The 20,006-nt window shown below is 43.9% G+C and overlaps 1 protein-coding gene and 1 long non-coding RNA gene across 2 annotated transcripts in view; one reads left to right on the top strand and one right to left on the bottom strand.

The window, feature by feature from the left end:
• vegfc (vascular endothelial growth factor c) overlaps window positions 1-20,006 on the bottom strand; it is a 138,256-nt gene that overhangs the window by 77,248 nt on the left and 41,002 nt on the right. The window contains exons 2-3 of the mRNA XM_031319747.2: window positions 6,754-6,997; window positions 3,270-3,460 (exon numbers count right to left, since the gene is read on the bottom strand). Coding sequence (XP_031175607.1) covers window positions 3,270-3,460; window positions 6,754-6,997 — 435 coding nt within the window. The remainder of the gene's footprint in view (window positions 1-3,269; window positions 3,461-6,753; window positions 6,998-20,006) is intronic.
• LOC116064510 lies at window positions 921-2,745 on the top strand. Its single transcript, XR_004108545.1, has 2 exons — window positions 921-952; window positions 2,605-2,745. It is a non-coding gene; the product is annotated as an uncharacterized LOC116064510 (long non-coding RNA).

Here is a 20,006-nt window from a genome sequence, read left to right as displayed (position 1 = left end):
AGACTACTATTCAATACTGAACAAGTATTGGGTGGTTGGCCATAAAACATTTTGGATGTGTAGCATTTGCAACGAGGACCTAAGTTGTTGTTGCACCAAGAGAAAAAAGGGAAAGACCAGAGGAAACAGGTGTGCCAATGAAACGCCCCCTAACACTTCTGTTCTTTTTCCTCTTTGTCTTTTCGCTGCAAATCAGCCATGAACAGCTTAGAGTGCTTGCTTCTGCCACCGGACTAAACTACCTTTTGGGGGAAACCCTGCCCCCATTTTATCAGTTAAATGGTAACTTTGGTATTTTTCAACCTGGACCTATTTTCCCAATTTTTGTGTCTAAGTGGCTGATGGGAACAACAATCTTTGAAACTGGTCCAGTATTAGGTAAGACCACTGCAGTCAGCAGCGGCAAAACAAGCTGCAATGTATCGATAATGGGCAATTGCGCACCTTCAATTTCTGTCCATTATAAGTGCTGTTTTTGCCACTGACAGGCTCAGATTATTCTGACAACAGAAGTTGTCTGACAACATTATGGAAAGGATCCCTACAGAGATAGACCTTTTTGATAAGATCCTTTTTGTTTAAAATGAAACAGCTCCAAAATCAATCAAAAGCCGTCTTGGTTCGTCTTTCGACAATCACCAATGGTTTCACCCATTTACATGTGAAAATATGCTGGCTTTATCCGTGTTGTAGTCGAGACCACCTAAGTGGAGACCAAGTCATCACCAAGACCAGAGTGTATCGAGACCGAGACAAGACCAAGACTTTGAGGGTTTGAGACCAAGTCAAGACCAAGACCAAAGCAGGGCGAGACTGAATCAAGACCAAGACCAGATTTGTGTTAAACAGCCAGAGCTTCTTCTCCTGTCTCCCACATTCACTTTCTTGGGAGTGCGTGTAAAGTGGGCAGGGAGATGGAGGTTTACAGTAACACATTTCAAATTAAATATGAGTCAATCAGAATCAGAATCAGAATCAGAATCAGAAATACTTTAATAATCCCAGGGGGAAATTATTTTTGTTACCACTCCAGGTATACAAACAACATATACAAACAACATATATTATCCAGACTTTTAACATATATAATAAAAACAAATATACAGTAATAATAAATAAAATATGAAATGTACAGTGTTAATGTTAATGTGCAAATAGTGCAATAAAAAGAGAGAAATGATTGTCTATGTTTGAGATGAGATGATTACAGAGAGGGGGTGTGTGACTCTCTGAGGGAGGTGTTGTAGAGTTTAATGACCACAGGCAGGAACGACTTCCTGTGGCGCTCTGTGGTGCATCTGGGTGAGAGGAGTCTTCTGCTGAAGGTGCTCCTCTGCTGGGCCAGTGTGTCGTAGAGAGGGTGTGAGACATTATCCAAGATGGACTGAAGCCTGGACAGCATCCTCCTCTCAGCCACGGTCCTCAATGTGTCCAGCTCCTCCCCCACGACATCACCAGCCCTCCTGATCAGTTTGTTCAGTCTGTTGGTGTCAGCAACCTTCATCCCACTGCCCCAGCATGTGACAGCGAAAAAAGATAGCACTGGCCACGACAGACTGATAGAACATCCTCAGCATTGTCCGGCAGATGTTAAAGGACCTCAGCCTCCTCAGGAAAAAGAGTCGACTTTGGCCCTTTTTGTAGACAGCCTCGGCGTGTCTAGTCCAGTCCAGTTTATTGTTTAAGTACACCCCCAGGTACTTGTACTTCTCAGCAGTGTCCACAGGGATCCCCTGGATGGAAACAGGGGTCACAGGTGATTTCGCCCTCCTCAGATCCACTACGAGCTCCTTCGTTTTTGTCACATTGAGCTGCAGATGGTTCAGCTCACTCCAAGTGACAAAGTTGCCCACAACAGTCCTGTATTCAGTCTCATCACCCTTTTCTATGCAGCCAACTATTGCTGAGTCATCAGAAAACTTCTGAAGGTGGCAGGACTCAGTGCAATAGTTGAAATCCGAGGTGAAGAGGGTGAAGAGGAAGGGAGAGAGGACAGTCCCCTGTGGAGCCCCAGTGTTGCTGACCACCCTGTCAGACACACAGTTCTTTAGGCGTACGTACTGTGGTCTGCCCGTCAGGTAATCAACAATCCAGGACACGATGGGGGCCTCCACCTGCATCGCAGTCATCTTCTCACCCAGTATAGCTGGACGGATGGTGTTGAAAGCACTGGAGAAGTCAAAGAACATGACTCTCACAGTGCTCGCAGGCTTGTCCAGATGAGTGTAGACTCTGTTCAGCAGGTAGATGATGCTGTCCTCAACTCCCAGGCTGGGCTGGTAGGCGAACTGTAGTGGATCAGTGAAGGGCCTGACCATAGGCCTTAGCTGCTCCAGGACGAGCCTCTCGAAAGTCTTCATGATGTGGGACGTCAGAGCCACCGATCTGTAGTCCTGAGGGCCACTGGGACGCGGCGTCTTTGGCACAGGAACAAGGCAAGACGTCTTCCACAGCACGGGGACCCTCTGGAGGTGCAGACAGGCTGAAGACTAGACTTAGTACTCCACACAGCAGGGGGGCACAGGCTTTTAGTACCCTGGGAAATACACCGTCTGGGCCAGCAGCTTTGCCGGAGTGGAGTCTAGTCAGCTGTCTTTTCACCAGGTCAAGCTATTGCTTGCATTTGCAAGTTTTAACACATAGGCCTAAATCAGACAATGCATAGGCAATTTAGCGAAATCCCTGCAGTTGTGGTCTTGACCGGTCTTGAAATATAATCCAGAGTCCTCTTTATCCGAGACCGAGACAAGACCAAGTAAAAATGTGGTCGATTCCGAGACGAGACCAAGACCTTCAAAACATAGTCTTAAGAACGGTCTTCAGACCAAGACCAATCTCAAGTACTACAACACTGTCTGGTGGGTTTGGTGATGGGGATTTTGGGTCTTTTTCGGTTAAATCAAAAGAATCTTACTCTTTAACAAAAAGTTTGAGAACACTTACAGTTACAGCATTCTCTCTCAATACTGGACCAATATCAAAGATTGTTGTGATTGTGAAAAATACTGAAATTACCCTTTTCATATTACACCATTAATAGTATTGGTTACAGTGGATCTTTCATTCATTCATTTGCAAAACGGCAATGACCAGGCCACAGCATTTTATATTATAGGTTTAAAAATGAAATACAGCTAAACCTTTGAGCCTTGATCTTTTCTTACGACACATTGGGTGTTCCAATCTTCAATCATTAAGTATCTCATATACGCAGATCCATAGTTGAGCACATAATAAAATGAAGAGAAGAAGAATAAGCATGTGCTTACAGTTTTGCTGAGGTAACCAGTGGAGATATTCCTGCATTGTTTGTCTTCCGAGTGGCAGCATCCTCCACATCTGTAGACGGACACACAGGGTGGTTTATAGAAGATGTTGGTGGGAGCCCCGAACTCCCTACCCACGTCGACACACACTTCCCTGGGCATGCACTGAGTCTTCCTCCACTCCGACTCTATACCTGCACACACACAGAGTCAGACACAGCCACGTCACAGATCTGTTTGTCTCAGCTGCTGTACACATGGACTGCAATGCACAAAGGAAAAAAGACACATATATCATACAGATACAGTTACAGATAGCTTTATCTATTCCCGGAGGGCAATTCAGTTTCTACAGTCTACAGGCGTAGCCTAACTATAATGTGGGCATTTTCTGGATATTTTGGCTTACTTCCCAGTAAGCCTCGAAGTAGGCTTATTGGTGATGTAATCAAATAAAATTAAAAAGAGAAAATGCAGATAACACATTGACAAAATAATATGTATATATATCTATATATATATAGATATATATATGCATATAAGTGCTAATGTGGGACAGTTGTGTCCCTAATCTGGGACACTTGACAAGTCTATGATAAAAGGCCGAAATCCCCTTGATGTAGAATATAAAAAAAAAATAGTTAGTTAGGCCTATGGCAGACATCTGGACAATGTATAAATATGAGTATAGCATTTACAGGACGTAAAGCAGACATCTGGACGATGTATAGGCCTACTGTAAATATCAGCATGACGTTGTTAATTTAGGTCGTGGAAAGAGCCGCTACATGTCGCTGAAACACTGCAGAGCGACGTCTCGGATGTTGGCCCAGTGAGCAAACGATTCATATGCAACATCCTCCCAACGCATTTTGATTACATTGCCAATAAGCCTACGTTGAGGCGATGTGCTTACTGGGAAGTAGGCCATAATAGCCAGAACATGCCCACATTATAGTTAGGCTACGTCGTTGCCACAAATTAGCATTTCGTCACCACAAATTAGCATATTGTGGTCAAAATTTTATTATATATATATATATATATATATATATATATATATATATATATATATATTATATATATTTTTTTCGGATGTCATGTCTGGGGCTCCGTAGGATCCAGAAGTTTACAACAAGAAAGGTATTTGAAATAAGAACGGAATAAAGACGATGAAGTACGATAAAGAGAGACAAAATAAAATAATAAAAATCAATAAACTGCAGAGTGTATTGCACATACAGTACATAACAAATTACAATCGACCAATTTTACACAAATAACCACATATCATACACTTGTACACAGAAATGTGATCTCTACATTTGTATATTCCAGTGTTGCCAAGTCAGAACTGTGTTTAACAGGAATATTATAATTTTAACCCACCAGTGTACAACTTGGGTCAGGTCTGAGGTAATTACCAAACGTCAGTACATCAAGGTGGAGCCAATGTCATCGGTACTCTCTACCCGATACCCTGCATGTGTAGTAGGGCTGCAAATGATTATTTTCATAGTTGTTTAATCAGTGGATTATTTTCTGGATGAATGGATTAGTTGTTTGGTCTCTAAAATGTCAAGACATTGTGAGTTACAGTACTTTTGCTTCATAAAAAATGACTCCAATCGTTTCAAAATCGAATATCAAAATAGGTGACATTAATTTAATAGTTGACAACTAATCGATGCACCCTTAGAGAACCGAACTCCAGCTGACAGCCACTAGAGGTCTGTGGGAGTTAACTGTTCCATGATCCTGTTTAAATCGATCTAAAATAAAAAAAATTAAAATAACAGCTAGAGCATTCATTATTTTTGCAAAAGAAAGCTAACGCTTCAGTCTTTCCCATCATCTCGTGAAGACGTCATCACGTTACGTGACATCTAGTGTTTAACAGCAAGCGGACCATTCCTATTGCAGATGAAACTTTTAAAATGCCTTTACACTCTGCTTGTAAAACTCTGTACATCTCAAAAACTAAACAATGTAAACAGTTCAAATAATTTCTGTAGTGTAAAGGAATATTTTGTTCATGTTTCAACATTTAGAAATATGTTGGATCAATATGTTTTGTGTGTTTATTTAGTAAAATTTGATTTATTATTATTATTATTGGGTCATTTCAGTAATCAGTTAATTCATCAAGCTATTTATCAGGCAATAGTTGTTTACTCGATAAGTGAAATTGTTCGCTTAATGCAGCGGTGTCAAACAGAACTTCTCTAAGGGCCACACTGGAAAATAAGAATCCCATCAAGGGCGGCTTTATTTAATAGAAAAAGTCAAATATCTTTGACCGTTTTATTGCGTGTCTCTTATAGTTTGGTCAACATAAAGACATAAAAAGTCAGCAAAAAAGTCCGTTAGCCATGATTTGCAAATGAAGGAAAACAAAGATTACGTTTTTAAAAGCAGCTACCACACAGCCGCCTCACAGCAACCTGTTTCACAGCCTAAATATGAAAACTCTCTGCTTCTGGGGGAATTTCTGAGGCTAAAAGTGGGCAAATTTGCCAAATTCTGCTCTGAGCGTCGTAGTCATTATAAGCTCGAATCAAGCAACCTGATTGGTTACCATATACATATATATGATTCAAATTCAAATTCACAATAAGTATCACTTCCTGTCTGAGAAGAAAACTTCAGATCTGATAGCTGGAGGAAAGCCATTCATTCACACACACTGCCATGACACAGAGCTGCTTTTAAATCAGCCAAGTATCCTTTTAAGTGTACACTATATTTAGAATATTATCATCTCTTTACCTTGCTGTCAGACAGCCCTTTCCCGATGGGGAACTGAAGCTGTTATCTATGCTCTTTTTAAAGAAACAAGACTCTTTTGATAAAAACAGAAAACGACAGTTGCTGTTCTACCACTGCCTCGATCAGTTAGTTAGTTTGTGTTATGGTGTGCCTTTCTTCAGTGTTAAGCTGTTTCAGAGCTTTCTCCGTAGCCTACGTAGGTGCCCTGAAATTTATACTTGTGCGTTGGTGTCTGCGTCGATCTCTTTAAGAATAGTAGGGCCGGCGTGTGTGTGTGTGTGTGTGTGTGTGTGTGTGTGCGTGGGGAGTGTGTGGTGGAGCGAGTAGCGACTCTAGAGTCATAGTGAGAGAAACAAAGTGTCTCTTCTTGATTTCATGTTGTTTATGGAGAAGGAGAACCAGGAAATGAGTTGGGGGAAATGCAACGCTACCAAGCCGCGGCTGAGCTTTGCTGCAACCTGTAGTTAAATTTTTTGAGAGATGCATGTCAGGCTATGGCGTACGTACCCACGGCGTCGATTTAACGCAGAAGCATAAATTGGCCTTTAGCTATGATATAATCGCAACATACCAGACTTTATCATCTCAAAGGCCACTCATCTATGAAGGGCCCTCAGACGGACAAGAACATGCCTAGATGCAGCACTGCTGTGATGACCCATTTCTTTTATTTTTGCAAGTCTGGAAAAAATAATATTAAAACAAAATGAAAACATACTTTTCAGGAGATCCAAGTTGAGGTAGGCAGCAGCGAACGTTGGCTCTTCTGTATCATCCAGCGGCCTGAGGCGGCGAAGCAGTGGGCGCTCAGAGAGCCTGGAGGCTGAAGAGGCAGCAGCAGTAGAGAGTTTGGATCGGCACTTGAGAGCGGCCCAGTATGAAGGATAGATCAGACTCATCAGTTCATCCACACTGGAGGCTGAACGCAACTTCTGCTCCATGTCTAGCTTTGGTGACGAGTCCTGAAAGAGAGAGGAGACACCTTCACTGAGAATACTGATGTCACTCTTCATCATTACACAACTGGAATATAGGGCTGGGCAGTTTTATCTAGGGATGCACTAAATCCACAGCCTCTAAAATAGTTAAATGTGTAACCAAGGGTTATTGTCTAGACTCATGTATGGCTTTAAAATAAAGACACAGGCTTCCAATGCCGGAACCAAGAAGGCACTGCACGTCTCACTTTATTCCACCCCAACACAGTCAACCGTCCGAAAATACAACATTTTATTCACTTCTGTTTTTCCCGTGACAATAAAAGCTCTATGTTTACTGTAACTTCCTCTTAACCTTCAACTGAGAGGTTACACAATAAAATACTTTAAATGTAACAACTTAATGTTGAATTCACACACTCTTTTCATATTGTAGGAAAGCACATCGCTATCGCCAGATGAGTGACAATTTAGTTTGGCAAAATTTCGCTAACCAGTGTATGATGAAGGCAAGTCGGGTAGGTGAAATTAGAAAGCTAACGTTAGCTAATGAGCAGCAGTCACTCTGATCCCACTTTAGGGACACTCCAAGAGAACGGCTGAGGCTGTCTGGTTAACACAAGTTTTTAGCTGTGACTGTCCTTCCTTTGCCGTACCTGGGGTTGCTGCGTTTTGGCTGCTGTCTGTGGATTCCTTCATGCGCGGCTCGTATTCTTTTTGATGTTTCATGCGCAGGTGTTTTGGCAGCGGCGATTGAGTGTGTTGTTTGGGGTCCTTGCCGCCACGGGACAGGTCAGCATTGCGGGTTGGGCGTGTGGCTCGGCTTTGGTCGCTTTCTTTTGGCTGGGGGTGCTGCCAGGCGGCGCTTTTTCTGCTCGCAAGTTCCATTTTCACTTTCTCACAGCCTACTGCATTGAACAACATACCTACATTACATCGACCAGCGTAGCACGTGCAGTGCAAGCATAGGGTTCGGTTCGGTGGAAAAAAATTCTAAGGTTCGGCCAAAACCGAACAATGTCAAAAAGCCCAATATTCGGCCGAATCCGAACCCAAACCCTGGATTCGGTGCATCCCTAGTTTTATCAAAATCCCAATATGGACTAGTGCAATATCCAAATTGCAGAGGGGGCGGGGGGAGGGCAATATTTGTGAAAGGCAAAATATTTGTCAAACCGTTTAGAATTTTAGTATTGCAATATTGTGGTGCTGCAGAGACGTCCCAGCCTACAAATATCCTACAGACTAAAGAAAATATCTTACGGACACTAGTGTACACTGGTACAACGTGTCCATTGGTTGCTTGCATCAAACGTTTGTTGAGAAGAAATATAATTTATTCATAATGTGGAATTATTTATTATATAGAATTCATTTATTGTATTGACAATATGGAAGTATTAATGGAACGTTAAATGTCTTGTTTCGTTTTATCTTTTGTGTGGACCCCAGGAAGAATAGTTGTTACTATGGTAACAACTAATGGAGATCCTAAATAAATAATAAAAACATTTGATTGGTACAGATCCTCGCATAAATCACGCTATAATCATTTACATGTTGTGTTCCAATCACACAATGATACACAAATGATCATTCCCTTCAATATCGTGAATCATCGCGCAATCGCAGTATCAGTCAAAGTTATTGCAGTTAGATATTTTCCTCATATGGTCCAGCCCTACTGGAATACTCAACCACTGGCTGACCCAGAAACACACTCTGTTGAAGAACATATCACACATTTTTCTTAGTAGACAACATATGACAGACATACAAATAGCACAAAACTACATAACGGACAACACCGGGAACGTCTCAGAAGCAGAGCGTCTTGTTGCCTGATTCGCAGATTATATTGTCTCTACAAGTACTTTATAGAACAATCACATATTTATTAAACTAGTATTTACCTTCCACTCCAAGCACTACTACAGTTAAACTCCATTCCTTCTCTTTACTGGTGTTGTCTTTGTAAAAAAGATCTGTGATGTGGTATTATGTTTTCCACCTCCAAGATGAATCTCTCGTCGTCCGTGGTGTTGTAAAGGAGACATATACAATATTGTGGGGTGGGGGGGGGGGTCTTTTGGTAAATTCACTGGAAACTCTTGCTGTTTCACTTCCTGCCCGGCTGTGAAAATGAACCTGACGTGTATGTTAAGCGGAGCGGAGAGCCGCTTCAGGCACGCTTCTGGGACGCTGGTGGAATATTAAGCATTGACTGGAATGGCAGCGATTGCTCGCGGGGGTCACGGCGCCTCCGGAACGCAGCGCAGACGGGTCTGGTGGAAAATAGGGGTAAGACAGTGATGGCAGAATAGTAGTGATCCCAGTGGCATTGATAGAAGAGAAGTAGGAAATGAATGGGTTCCAAGTCGTCTTAAATTCGTCCCAGATGGGAAGCAGTAGATAGATATCAGATATCAGATATCCTATATTTTCAAGATGGATGCAACTCATTAAAGGTCCAGTGTGTAACGTGTTTAGTTGTTCATTATCAAAATCTGTCACAAACCTTTTTCATGAATATTTACCACCACCATCAATATAACAAATTGGGTTGAAATTTTACATTTGCATTCTGGGGTAGACACATGAACTGGGGTAGACGCTCCATATTCATGCGCCATCTTGAAATACGTTAGCTGGTAAGGGACATACAGGATATACTGCTCTGCCTTTCGCGTTTTAGCTGTCACATGATAAACTCACAGGTGCTGCTAATGCTGCTAATGGGTATCGTTGCTTCCCGGCCCCGGCAAGTTAAAAGAAGGAAACATGTAGGACCACACATATTCAAAATCCAAATTTCAGGAACAGTCTTCTTCTTTGCCCAGAAAAAGAAAAAGAATATTAAAAAGAGCAAGAGACTGGCTTTTTGAAGCGTGAAGGCTACCGTAGCTGTAATACGTACTTTGAACTGCGTGGCGCGAGAGAGTTGATTACGATATACCAGAGGTGTGGACTCGAGTCATGTGACTTGGACTCGAGTCAGACTCGAGTCATGAATTTGATGACTTCAGACTCGACTCGACAAAATGTACAAAGACTTGCAACTCGACTTGGACTTTAACATCAATGACTCGTGACTTCACTTGGACTTGCACCTTTTGACTCGAGAAGACTTGCTACTTCCCATGAAAACTGGGGAAGAAAATGTTCACACGGCTGCGCCGCTCTCAGTTTATCTGCATCTGTGAAAAAAATGTGCACCACCTGTATGCATGCAGAGAGCACGCGCGCTGCCTGCACGACATCCAATCACTGTAGTCCCACGTTGTTTTGATTCGACAGCATCTAAGCAGGCACATTGCAAGACAACCAATGAAGCACAAGCAACAACGCGCCAGTTGGCAAAATGATACCGAAGATAGTTTCGTTTGGTTATAACAATTACGAGGTAGTCGACAAAAAAAGAGTTGCAATTTGCAAAACATGCGGGTCGAAGATTACAGACGGAGCTGCCACAACGTCCAACTTTGTTCGACACCTGAAGTTGCACAAAGAAAGGTAAGTTTTGAATGAATGCTAAGCACCTTATCGGATGTATGTACCGTAACATACTAGCTGCTGCATATTTACTGTCTCAACGACACAGTAAACGCACGTCTCCCTTGCTGGTTCATGCTTACAAAAATAGGGATTTTTGAACCCTGATTATATGAGGTACATGAGTGTAGCACACTCAGATGGAAAACCTCGCCAACATCATGTCAACGTCCGTTTTAAAGTAACGTTACCATAACAGTCACAGTAGATCCACCATTAGCCTTCCCTTTTCATATCAGGGGTTGTATTCGCTATAACTACCGCCTCGCTATACATTATCCCGCTTATTACATGACTACCTATCAAATAAATCATTACTTTGACACAAAATATTGATTTAAAAAGGAGTTTATTGATTTAAAAGCGATTGTATTGCTTCCGCTAAACCGAACTGTGTCCATAGCAACGCTCTGTTTTTCATGGCAACGGTCTGTTATCAAGAAATAACAGACCGCATTCTACATTGGAATTCAACCAAGCCATGTAATAAAATAAAATAATAACGATTACAGTAGTAATGTTCAGAGATGCAATAGATTATTATAGTGCAGTTCTTAACTAATGGGAATATTGTTTAGCTTATTTTTGGTTTAATTTGGTTTACTTTAGTTATTTAATTTATTCAATTATTTTGTTTTGCTATACTTTTCATGCCAACTTGCCATGGCCCCCCTAGCACCCCCTCGCAGCACCCAGGGGTCCCCGTCCCCACTTTGAAAACCACTGCTATAAAGCATATGACTTCAGTTTCTTGAGAGAAAGGGCTTTCTTATGACTTTTGAAGCAGTGAAAATATTCTTAATATTGCATACACTGAAACTGAAATGACTTGAAATGACTCGAAACGAAAATGGTAGGACTTTGGACTCGACTTGAGACTTGTTGGCTTTGACTTGTGACTCGACTCGGGACTTGCCTCATCTTTGACTCGACTTGACTCGGGACTTGAGGGCAAAGACTTGAGACTTACTTGTGACTTGCATAACAATGACTTTGTCCCACCTCTGCGATATACAGTATGATCTCAACGCTAGATGGGAGAAATTCCTACACATTGGACCTTTAAGTCATGTACCCAGTTTACATGACTAGGTGGTTGGCTTGATTTCCAATAAAGGAGACTCAACCGTCTGGCCTATGAAGGTTTGATAAATTAGTAGTTTTTGGGGAGAGACCAAAAAGTGCAACCAATGGGCAAGGGTTAATTAGAAAGCCCAGTGCTACTGACATAGAATCAAAGATCTTGCAGCCATTACTTAAGAGCTCAATGATAGACTGGCTTTCCTGTGGAAGAGTTGACCACACTGGTCTCTAATGGCTTAGGTCCATCCAGCCCCTTCCTGTTTTATTTTGAAGGTTATCTGTTCTCCCTGGTGTTTTCTTGTTCTACTTCCTGTTGTATAGTTTTTCCCGCTTGTGTGATTATCTGTCCCCGCCCTAATGTGCTGCACCTGTGTCTCATTGTCTCCCCTGGTAAGTTCTGTCTTCCCCTCTCCCCAGTGCAAGATCGTCTGTTTCCCACATGTATAGCTTTTGAGCGTGTTTTTTGGATTCCCTTGGATTTTGATCTTTGCCTGTTTTCTGGATTTTCCCCTTTGCCTGCCGATTCTGGACACTGTTGCTGAGTTTATTTAATTTGTCAAATAAACTATTGTATTTTACAATAGTAAAAAAAAGTCATGCTTTCGTGGGTCCATTGTCTGTGTGCTTGATAAACAGTGTCCTCCTTGGTACACTCCTCTTTTTTTGTGATAAATATTTTATTAGCAGTCGGGTGCACTGCCACATGGGTGGCAGTGAAGGTCAGGGGCCTCGACGGACCAGACCCGGACAGCAGACGCTGGCTCTGGGGACGTGGAACGTCACCTCTCTGTGGGGGAAGGAGCCGGAACTTGTGCGGGAGGTGGAGCGCTACCAGTTGGATCTGGTGGGGCTTACCTCTACGCACAGTCTCGGTTCTGGAACCATACTCCTGGATAGGGGTTGGACTCTTTTCTTCTCCGGAGTTGCCCAGGGTGTGAGGCGCTGGGCGGGTGTGGGGATACTCACAAGCCCCTGGCTGAGCGCCGCTACGTTGGAGTTTACCCCGGTGGACGAGAGGGTCGCCTCCCTATGCCTGCGGGTTGTGGGGGGGAAAACTCTGACTGTTGTTTGTGCGTATGCACCAAACAAGAGCTCGGAGTATTCGGCCTTCTTGGAAACCTTGAATGGAGTCCTGTATGGGGCTCCAGTGGGGGACTCCATAGTTCTGCTGGGGGACTTCAACGCGCACGTGGGAAATGATGGAGACACATGGAGAGGCGTGATTGGGAGGAACGGCCTCCCTGATCTAAACCAGAGTGGTTGTTTGTTGTTGGACTTCTGTGCTAGTCATGGATTGTCTATAACGAACACCATGTTCGAACATAGGGATGCTCATAAGTGTACTTGGTACCAGAGCACCCTAGGCCAAAGGTCAATGATCGATTTTATAATCGTTTCATCTGATCTGAGGCCGTATGTTTTGGACACTCGGGTGAAGAGCGGGGCAGAGCTGTCAACTGATCACCATCTGGTGGTGAGTTGGGTCAGAGGGTGTGGGAAGACTCTGGACAGACCTGGTAAGCCCAAACGGGTAGTGCGGGTAAATTGGGAACGTCTGGAGGAGGCCCCTGTCCGACAGACTTTCAACTCACACCTCCGGTGTAGCTTTTCGTGCATCCCTGTGGAGGCTGGGGGCATTGAACCCAAGTGGACAATGTTCAAAGTTTCCATTGCTGAAGCTGCGGCGGGGAGCTGTGGTCTTAGGGTCTTAGGTGCCTCAAGAGGCGGTAACCCACGAACACCGTGGTGGACACCGGTGGTCAGGGAAGCCGTCCGACTGAAGAAGGAGTCTTTCTGGTATATGTTATCCCAGAGGACTCCGGAGGCAGTTGCAAGGTACCGAAGGGCCCGAAGGGCTGCAGCCTCTGCCGTGAAAGAGGCAAAGCAGCGGGTGTGGGAAAAGTTCGGAGAAGACATGGAGAAGGACTTTCGGTCGGCACCAAGGTGCTTCTGGAAAACCATTCGCCACCTCAGGAGGGGGAAGCGGGGAACCATCCAAGCTGTGTACAGTAAGGATGGGACGCTGTTGACCTCAACTGAGGAGGTAATAGGGCGGTGGAAGGAGCACTTTGAGGAGCTCCTAAATCCGACTAATACACCCTCTATGGTAGAGGCAGAGCTGGAGGATGATGGGGGATTGTCGTCAATTTCCCTGGTGGAAGTTGCTGAGGTAGTTAAACAACTCCACAGTGGCAAAGCCCCAGGGATTGATGAGCTCCGTCCAGAAATGCTTAAAGCTCTGGGTGTGGAGGGGTTGTCTTGGTTGACACGCCTCTTCAACATTGCGTGGAAGTCGGGGACGGTGCCTAAGGAGTGGCAGACCGGGGTGGTGGTTCCCCTTTTCGAAAAGGGGGACCAGAGGGTGTGTGCCAATTACAGGGGTATCACACTTCTCAGCCTTCCCGGTAAAGTCTACTCCAAGGTGCTGGAAAGGAGGGTTCGGTCGATAGTCGAACCTCAGGTTGAAGAGGAACAATGCGGATTCCGTCCTGGTCGTGGAACAACGGACCAGATCTTTACTCCCGCAAGGATCCTGGAGGGAGCCTGGGAGTATGCTACATGTGCTTTGTGGATCTGGAGAAGGCGTATGATCGGGTCCCCCGGGAGATACTGTGGGAGGTGCTGCGGGAGTATGGGGTGAGGGGGTCCCTTCTCAGGGCCATCCAATCTCTGTACGACCAAAGCGAGAGCTGTGTCCGGGTTCTCGGCAGTAAGTCGGACTCGTTTCAGGTGAGAGTGGCCTCCGCCAGGGCTGCGCTTTGTCACCAATCCTGTTTGTAGTATTTATGGACAGGATATCGAGGCGTAGTCGGGGTGGAGAGGGGTTGCAGTTTGGTGAGCTGGGGATCTCATCGCTGCTTTTTGCGGATGATGTGGTCCTGATGGCATCGTCGGCCTGTGACCTTCAGCACTCACTGGATCGGTTCGCAGCCGAGTGTGAAGCAGCTGGGATGAGGATCAGCACCTCTAAATCTGAGGCCATGGTTCTCAGCAGGAAACCGATGGAGTGCCTTCTCCAGGTAGGGAATGAGTCTTTACCCCAAGTGAAGGAGTTCAAGTACCTTGGGGTATTGTTCGCAAGTGAGGGGACAATGGAGCGGGAGATTGGTCGGAGAATCGGCACAGCGGGTGCGGTATTACACTCAATTTATTGCACCGTTGTGACGAAAAGAGAGCTGAGCCAGAAGGCAAAGCTCTCAATCTACCGGTCAGTTTTCGTTCCTACCCTCACCTATGGTCATGAAGGCTGGGTCATGACCGAAAGAACGAGATCCAGGGTACAAGCGGCCGAAATGGGTTTCCTCAGGAGGGTGGCTGGCGTCTCCCTTAGAGATAGGGTGAGAAGCTCAGTCATCCGTGAGGAGCTCGGAGTAGAGCCGCTGCTCCTTCGCGTCGAAAGGAGCCAGTTGAGGTGGTTCGGGCATCTGGTAAGGATGCCCCCTGGGCGCCTCCCTAGGGAGGTGTTCCAGGCACGTCCAGCTGGGAGGAGGCCTCGGGGAAGACCCAGGACTAGGTGGAGGGATTATATCGCCAACCTGGCCTGGGAACGCCTCGGGATCCCCCAGTCGGAGCTGGTTAATGTGGCTCGGGAAAGGGAAGTTTGGGGTCCCCTGCTGGAGCTGCTACCCCCGTGACCCGCTACCGGATAAGTGGAAGAAGATGGATGGATGGATTTTATTAGCACCTTCAGACATACAAAACAAATTCCACAATGTGTTACAGGTAATGTCAGATGGCGCACAGAACAAAGAAACACAAATTGAATAAGAACTAAGACCCTCTCCCACCCCCCACCCTCTGCGGTCTCGAGGAAAACAAAACAAACAAACAAACAGAAACCACACCTTGCCTAATCACTCTCCTCTAGTTCTTGTGGGGCTGAGGTCATTAAGTCTGATATTTGTATTGCTGCGCTTTCCCATAGGCTGATAGTTGATGATTTGGCTTTTTTAATCCTTGCTGTAGAGAGCTTAAGCATAACTATGTCCAGAAAATACACCAACCACTGTTTTATACAAAGCGAGTGAGGGGCTGGAGCCAGCGCTGAGCTATCATTTTCTTGGTTGCAGTTGAGCCAGCTAGCCAAATTTTGCTCTGTCTCCCAAGCAGGTGTAATTTGGAGTCGTCATTATGTAACAAAACAATCGGGTCAGTAGGAATTCAACATCCTATCACATCAGCTATTATTGATGTTGTTTTATTCCAAAACTCATGCACCTGTTCACACTCCCAGACCATATGCAGGAGAGTTCCAGTTCAAGTTGACAGAAAGTACAATAGGGACTGGGAATGACTTTAGAGACGTATCTCTTCTGAGGAGTCCAATATCTCCTATAACATATGTTGAAGTGGATATACTGGTGATTTGGGTTTTTGAAACAGTGGAACATGTTGTACTATGGGGAGTTCTCCTATGGATACTTGCATCAGTTTAGTATAAATCTTGGACACTAATCTAATCTCTCACAGGAAAATCAACAAACCATTTAATGACTGGGTGTGCCTCAAGACTGTTTCCCCATGGTAATCCATAACATTTAAGGGCTGATCTTAAGCGCAGATAAAAGCCTGGTGACTAGTGCTCTCTGATAGGAGCCCTGGAGCAGCTAATACACATTATCCAGCATTCACATGGTTAAAATACCAACAGTTACAATTATAAAAATGTTACCAATCATTCCTTGTACTGTTGCTACAGACAAAGGAATTGTGAGTGTCCTTTAGGCTAAACATTTGAAATAATATATGATATTCAAACTTTTGACTGCTTCCTACATAACACAATACTTGTACTTTTACTTTCAGTACTTGAGTAGTAAATTTTAAAATAAACTACTTGCAATACTTAAGTACAAAAAACGTTGAATACTTTAGTACTTCCACTTAAGTATGGTGCTTAAAGAGCACTTCAACTTCTACTCAAGTCACTTTTGTGATAGAGCACTTCTACTTTTACTCAAGTATGGGTCTCTAGTACTTTATACATGTCTGCTTATTGGTGTAGCGTAGTTGCTCCTCCACCTGTTTAGAGTTGGTCAATGTGTTGGTGATAATAGGGCCATAGGCAAGCATACACTTTTTTGGACACACACCTGCAAGGCAAGGTTTTTTGGAATAGAGTCCTCAAAATCAGAGATGTACAACAAAATATCATCTGCAAATAATGATATTGAGCTGCTATTGGATTTAATCTGGACATTACAGATTTTATTTTGCCTTATGGCTTGGGCTAACAGTTCAAGAGAGATTGCAAACAGCATGGGGGAAATCATCCAAAGCGAGTCCAATCATCTGGACTCGCTTTGTTTTAATTTAAGAGCCAGCAATTTTCTTGGTTTACAACCATTAAAATAATAATTTTGCCTCACTCTGTACATTATGAATTCAGCTCTTCTTCTTAGCAAATCATTTAGCTCTGTTCGACTTGTGACTAAAGAGTATGTGTAGATTTAGAAAAACACGTCTTTAGAGACTGCTCTAGAGATTTACAAAGTTCTTCCAACTCCGCAATCCTTGCCTCTCTTTTTCTCTTTCTCTTCTGAGTCAGTATCGATTGATATAAACTCAGCCAGTTTGGCTCTAAACTCTGCACAAAAGCTGTGTTCTGGAGAAGGGAGTTATTAAATTGCCACCTTCTAGATCTTTCTCCTAACATATCACAATGGAATGTGGTTATCAGCGCATTGTGATCAGACAGAATTGCTTGTTCTATTGCTATCCTGTGGAACATTGCCTTAAGCTCACTAGAACACAAAATATAATCAATGTGGGAGTGGGTGAGGTGACATAAAAAGGTGTAATCCTTGCTAGTAGGATTGTGCATCCTCCATATATCTGTAAATGGTGGGATTCCACAACTGCTCTAAACATGTCTAATGTGTGTTTTTGGGCCTTTGTGTGGTTGCCCCCTGATCTATCCTGATTTAAATCTAGCACTGCATCAATGTCTCCCCCTATAATTAGTGAATGTTTTTATTTTTTTAATTTATTTTTTTAACCTTTATTTATCCAGGTAAGTCGATTGAGAACAACTTCTCATTTGCATTGACGACCTGTCACATTCACACAGTTACACATTCATACCTGGAAGCTGCCTGGTAAAACACAGTCTGATCTGCTGGCCACTGAGCAGCTCCACTGGAGCGGTTGGGGTTCATATTCATTGACAGAGAGTAATTCATTGGTTATACGCAGGAAAAAGCTTACGTCATATGTAGACGGTGCATATACCGAAACAAAGGCTATTTTCCTACTCCTTATTGTGGTGCATATATAAGATATTCAAGATTCAAGATTCGAAAAGCTTTATTGTCTAATATGTTGCCATGTTAGAAAATGTTCTTTTGATTGAAGGTAGAGTGGGTGTGATGTGTCAGTAGCATGAGTTTTGTATATGTATTGCATTGGGAATGAAGGATTTGTTGTATAATGACTTTTTAGCCAGAGGCACTCTGAACCTTCTTCCTGATGGTAATAGCTCAAAGCTTTGGTGGAGGGGGTGGGAGGCATCCTGGATGATGAAGTTGGATTTTCTTTCCACTGCTTGGATCAGATGGCTGTTTTTGTGGAATGCCTATGATCTTAACGAATTGCCTGGCTATCCTAGCCAGCTTTCTCTTGCATTTGTTTGGTAGGAAGCTGTACCAAGATGTAATGTTGAAAGCGATAACAGACTCTATCAGTGACTGGTATACTCTGGATAGAATGTCCTGTCTCACTTCAAATCCTTTAAGCCTTCTGAGGAGACACATGTGCTGTTGGGCCTTTTTGTAAATTGTGTCAACATGCAGGGTGAATGTGTGATGGTGGTCAATCAAAGTACCAAGGTACTTGAAACTTTCAACCTGTTCCACTACTTGCCCTTCCAGTCTCAATGGTGTGGATAGTGGATGAGGAGAATCAAGCAGTCAGCCCCTATGGCAACACATTTCCTTGGTCTTGGTGGTGTTACACTTACATACTGCTTGTAAGTGGACAGGGAGTCGTCATCCACTGATGGCCACCAAGGCCATGTCATCTGCATACTTAAATAGCTTGAGTCCGTTGCTGCTGCAGGTGATCTCATTTGTATAGATGGAGAATAGCACAGGTGACAACACATAGCCCTGAGGCACTCAGTGTTTAAAATAATGTTGGTGGACTTAAACCCATTTACCCTCACATGCTGTTGTCTGTCCTTTAAAAACTTCTCAATCCAGAGTGTCAGAGTTGGGTTAACTTGCAGCTGTTGGAGGCGGTGCAGAAGAGTGTTGATGTTCACTGTATTGAATGCAGATGAGAAATCCATAAATAAGGTCCTGACAAAGGAGTTGAGAGAGTCAAGGTGTCTTGTTACAGTGTCCAGAAGAGTCAGGGAGTCAAGGTGTCTTGTTACAGTGTCCAGAAGAGTCAGGCTGGCATCCTCTACACTTCACTTTGATTTATAAGCAAACTGTAGTGGATCCAAGCTCTCTCCGACCATGGTGATGAATTCATCTGCAACAACTCTCTCCATGCATTTTTTTTTTTTTTTTTACCTTTATTTATTCAGGGAAGGTTCATTGAGAGGCAGCCTCTCTTTTGCAGGAACGCCCTGATCACATTCACACAGTTACACATTCATACCTGGAAGCTGCCCAGTACAACCACAGTCTGATCTGTTGCCACTGAGCAGCACCACTGGAGCGGTTGGGGTTAAGGGCCTTGCTCAAGGGCACCTCAGTGGTGGTAATGAGGGAGGGTCAAGCGCTGTTCTTTCACTTTCCCCACCCAGATTTTATCCTGTCGGTCTGGGGATTGAACCGACGACCTCCCAGTCACAAGCTCGTGTCTCTAACCTTTAGGCCACCACTGCGTAAAGATGGAGGCAACCCTCTTTTCCTCCACACATTCAGAGCAATGGCTCATGTTGTGTGGGATCCAACCCTCAGCAGGATCTGCATTGTTGAACCTGGCATTGAAGTATTCAGTTCCTCTGCAAAGGCAGCAGGATCTGGGCATTGGATCGTGCCAGCATTCTGAGTCCTGCCCATCATGGTGTTAAGACACTTCCAGGCATCCCTCACATCTCCCCTGGTGAACCTCTCCTCCATTTTGTTCTTGTAATTAAGCTTGGCAAGCTTGATCTTATGCTTTAGCTCTTTTCTGAGATCTTGGACACGTTGTTTGTCTCCTTGAATAAAAGCTAATTTCTTCAAATTTAGACAGTGTTTGAGCTCTTTTGTAATCCAAGGCTTATTACCAAAGAGCTTGACTTGTTTATATGGAATGACACTGTCTGCACAGAATGATATGTAAGAGCAAATGGACTTATTAAGTGTGTTCAAGTCACCATTGCAGGCCTCAAAGAACATTTACCAGTCTGTGAGCTCAAAGCATCCTCTCAGCCTTTCTACAGATTCAGTATTCCAGACTTGGA

This window comes from Sander lucioperca, chromosome 4 (assembly GCF_008315115.2).
Source record: "Sander lucioperca isolate FBNREF2018 chromosome 4, SLUC_FBN_1.2, whole genome shotgun sequence".
NCBI lineage: Eukaryota > Metazoa > Chordata > Actinopteri > Perciformes > Percidae > Sander > Sander lucioperca.
This window is presented reverse-complemented; position numbering and strand designations above follow the sequence as displayed.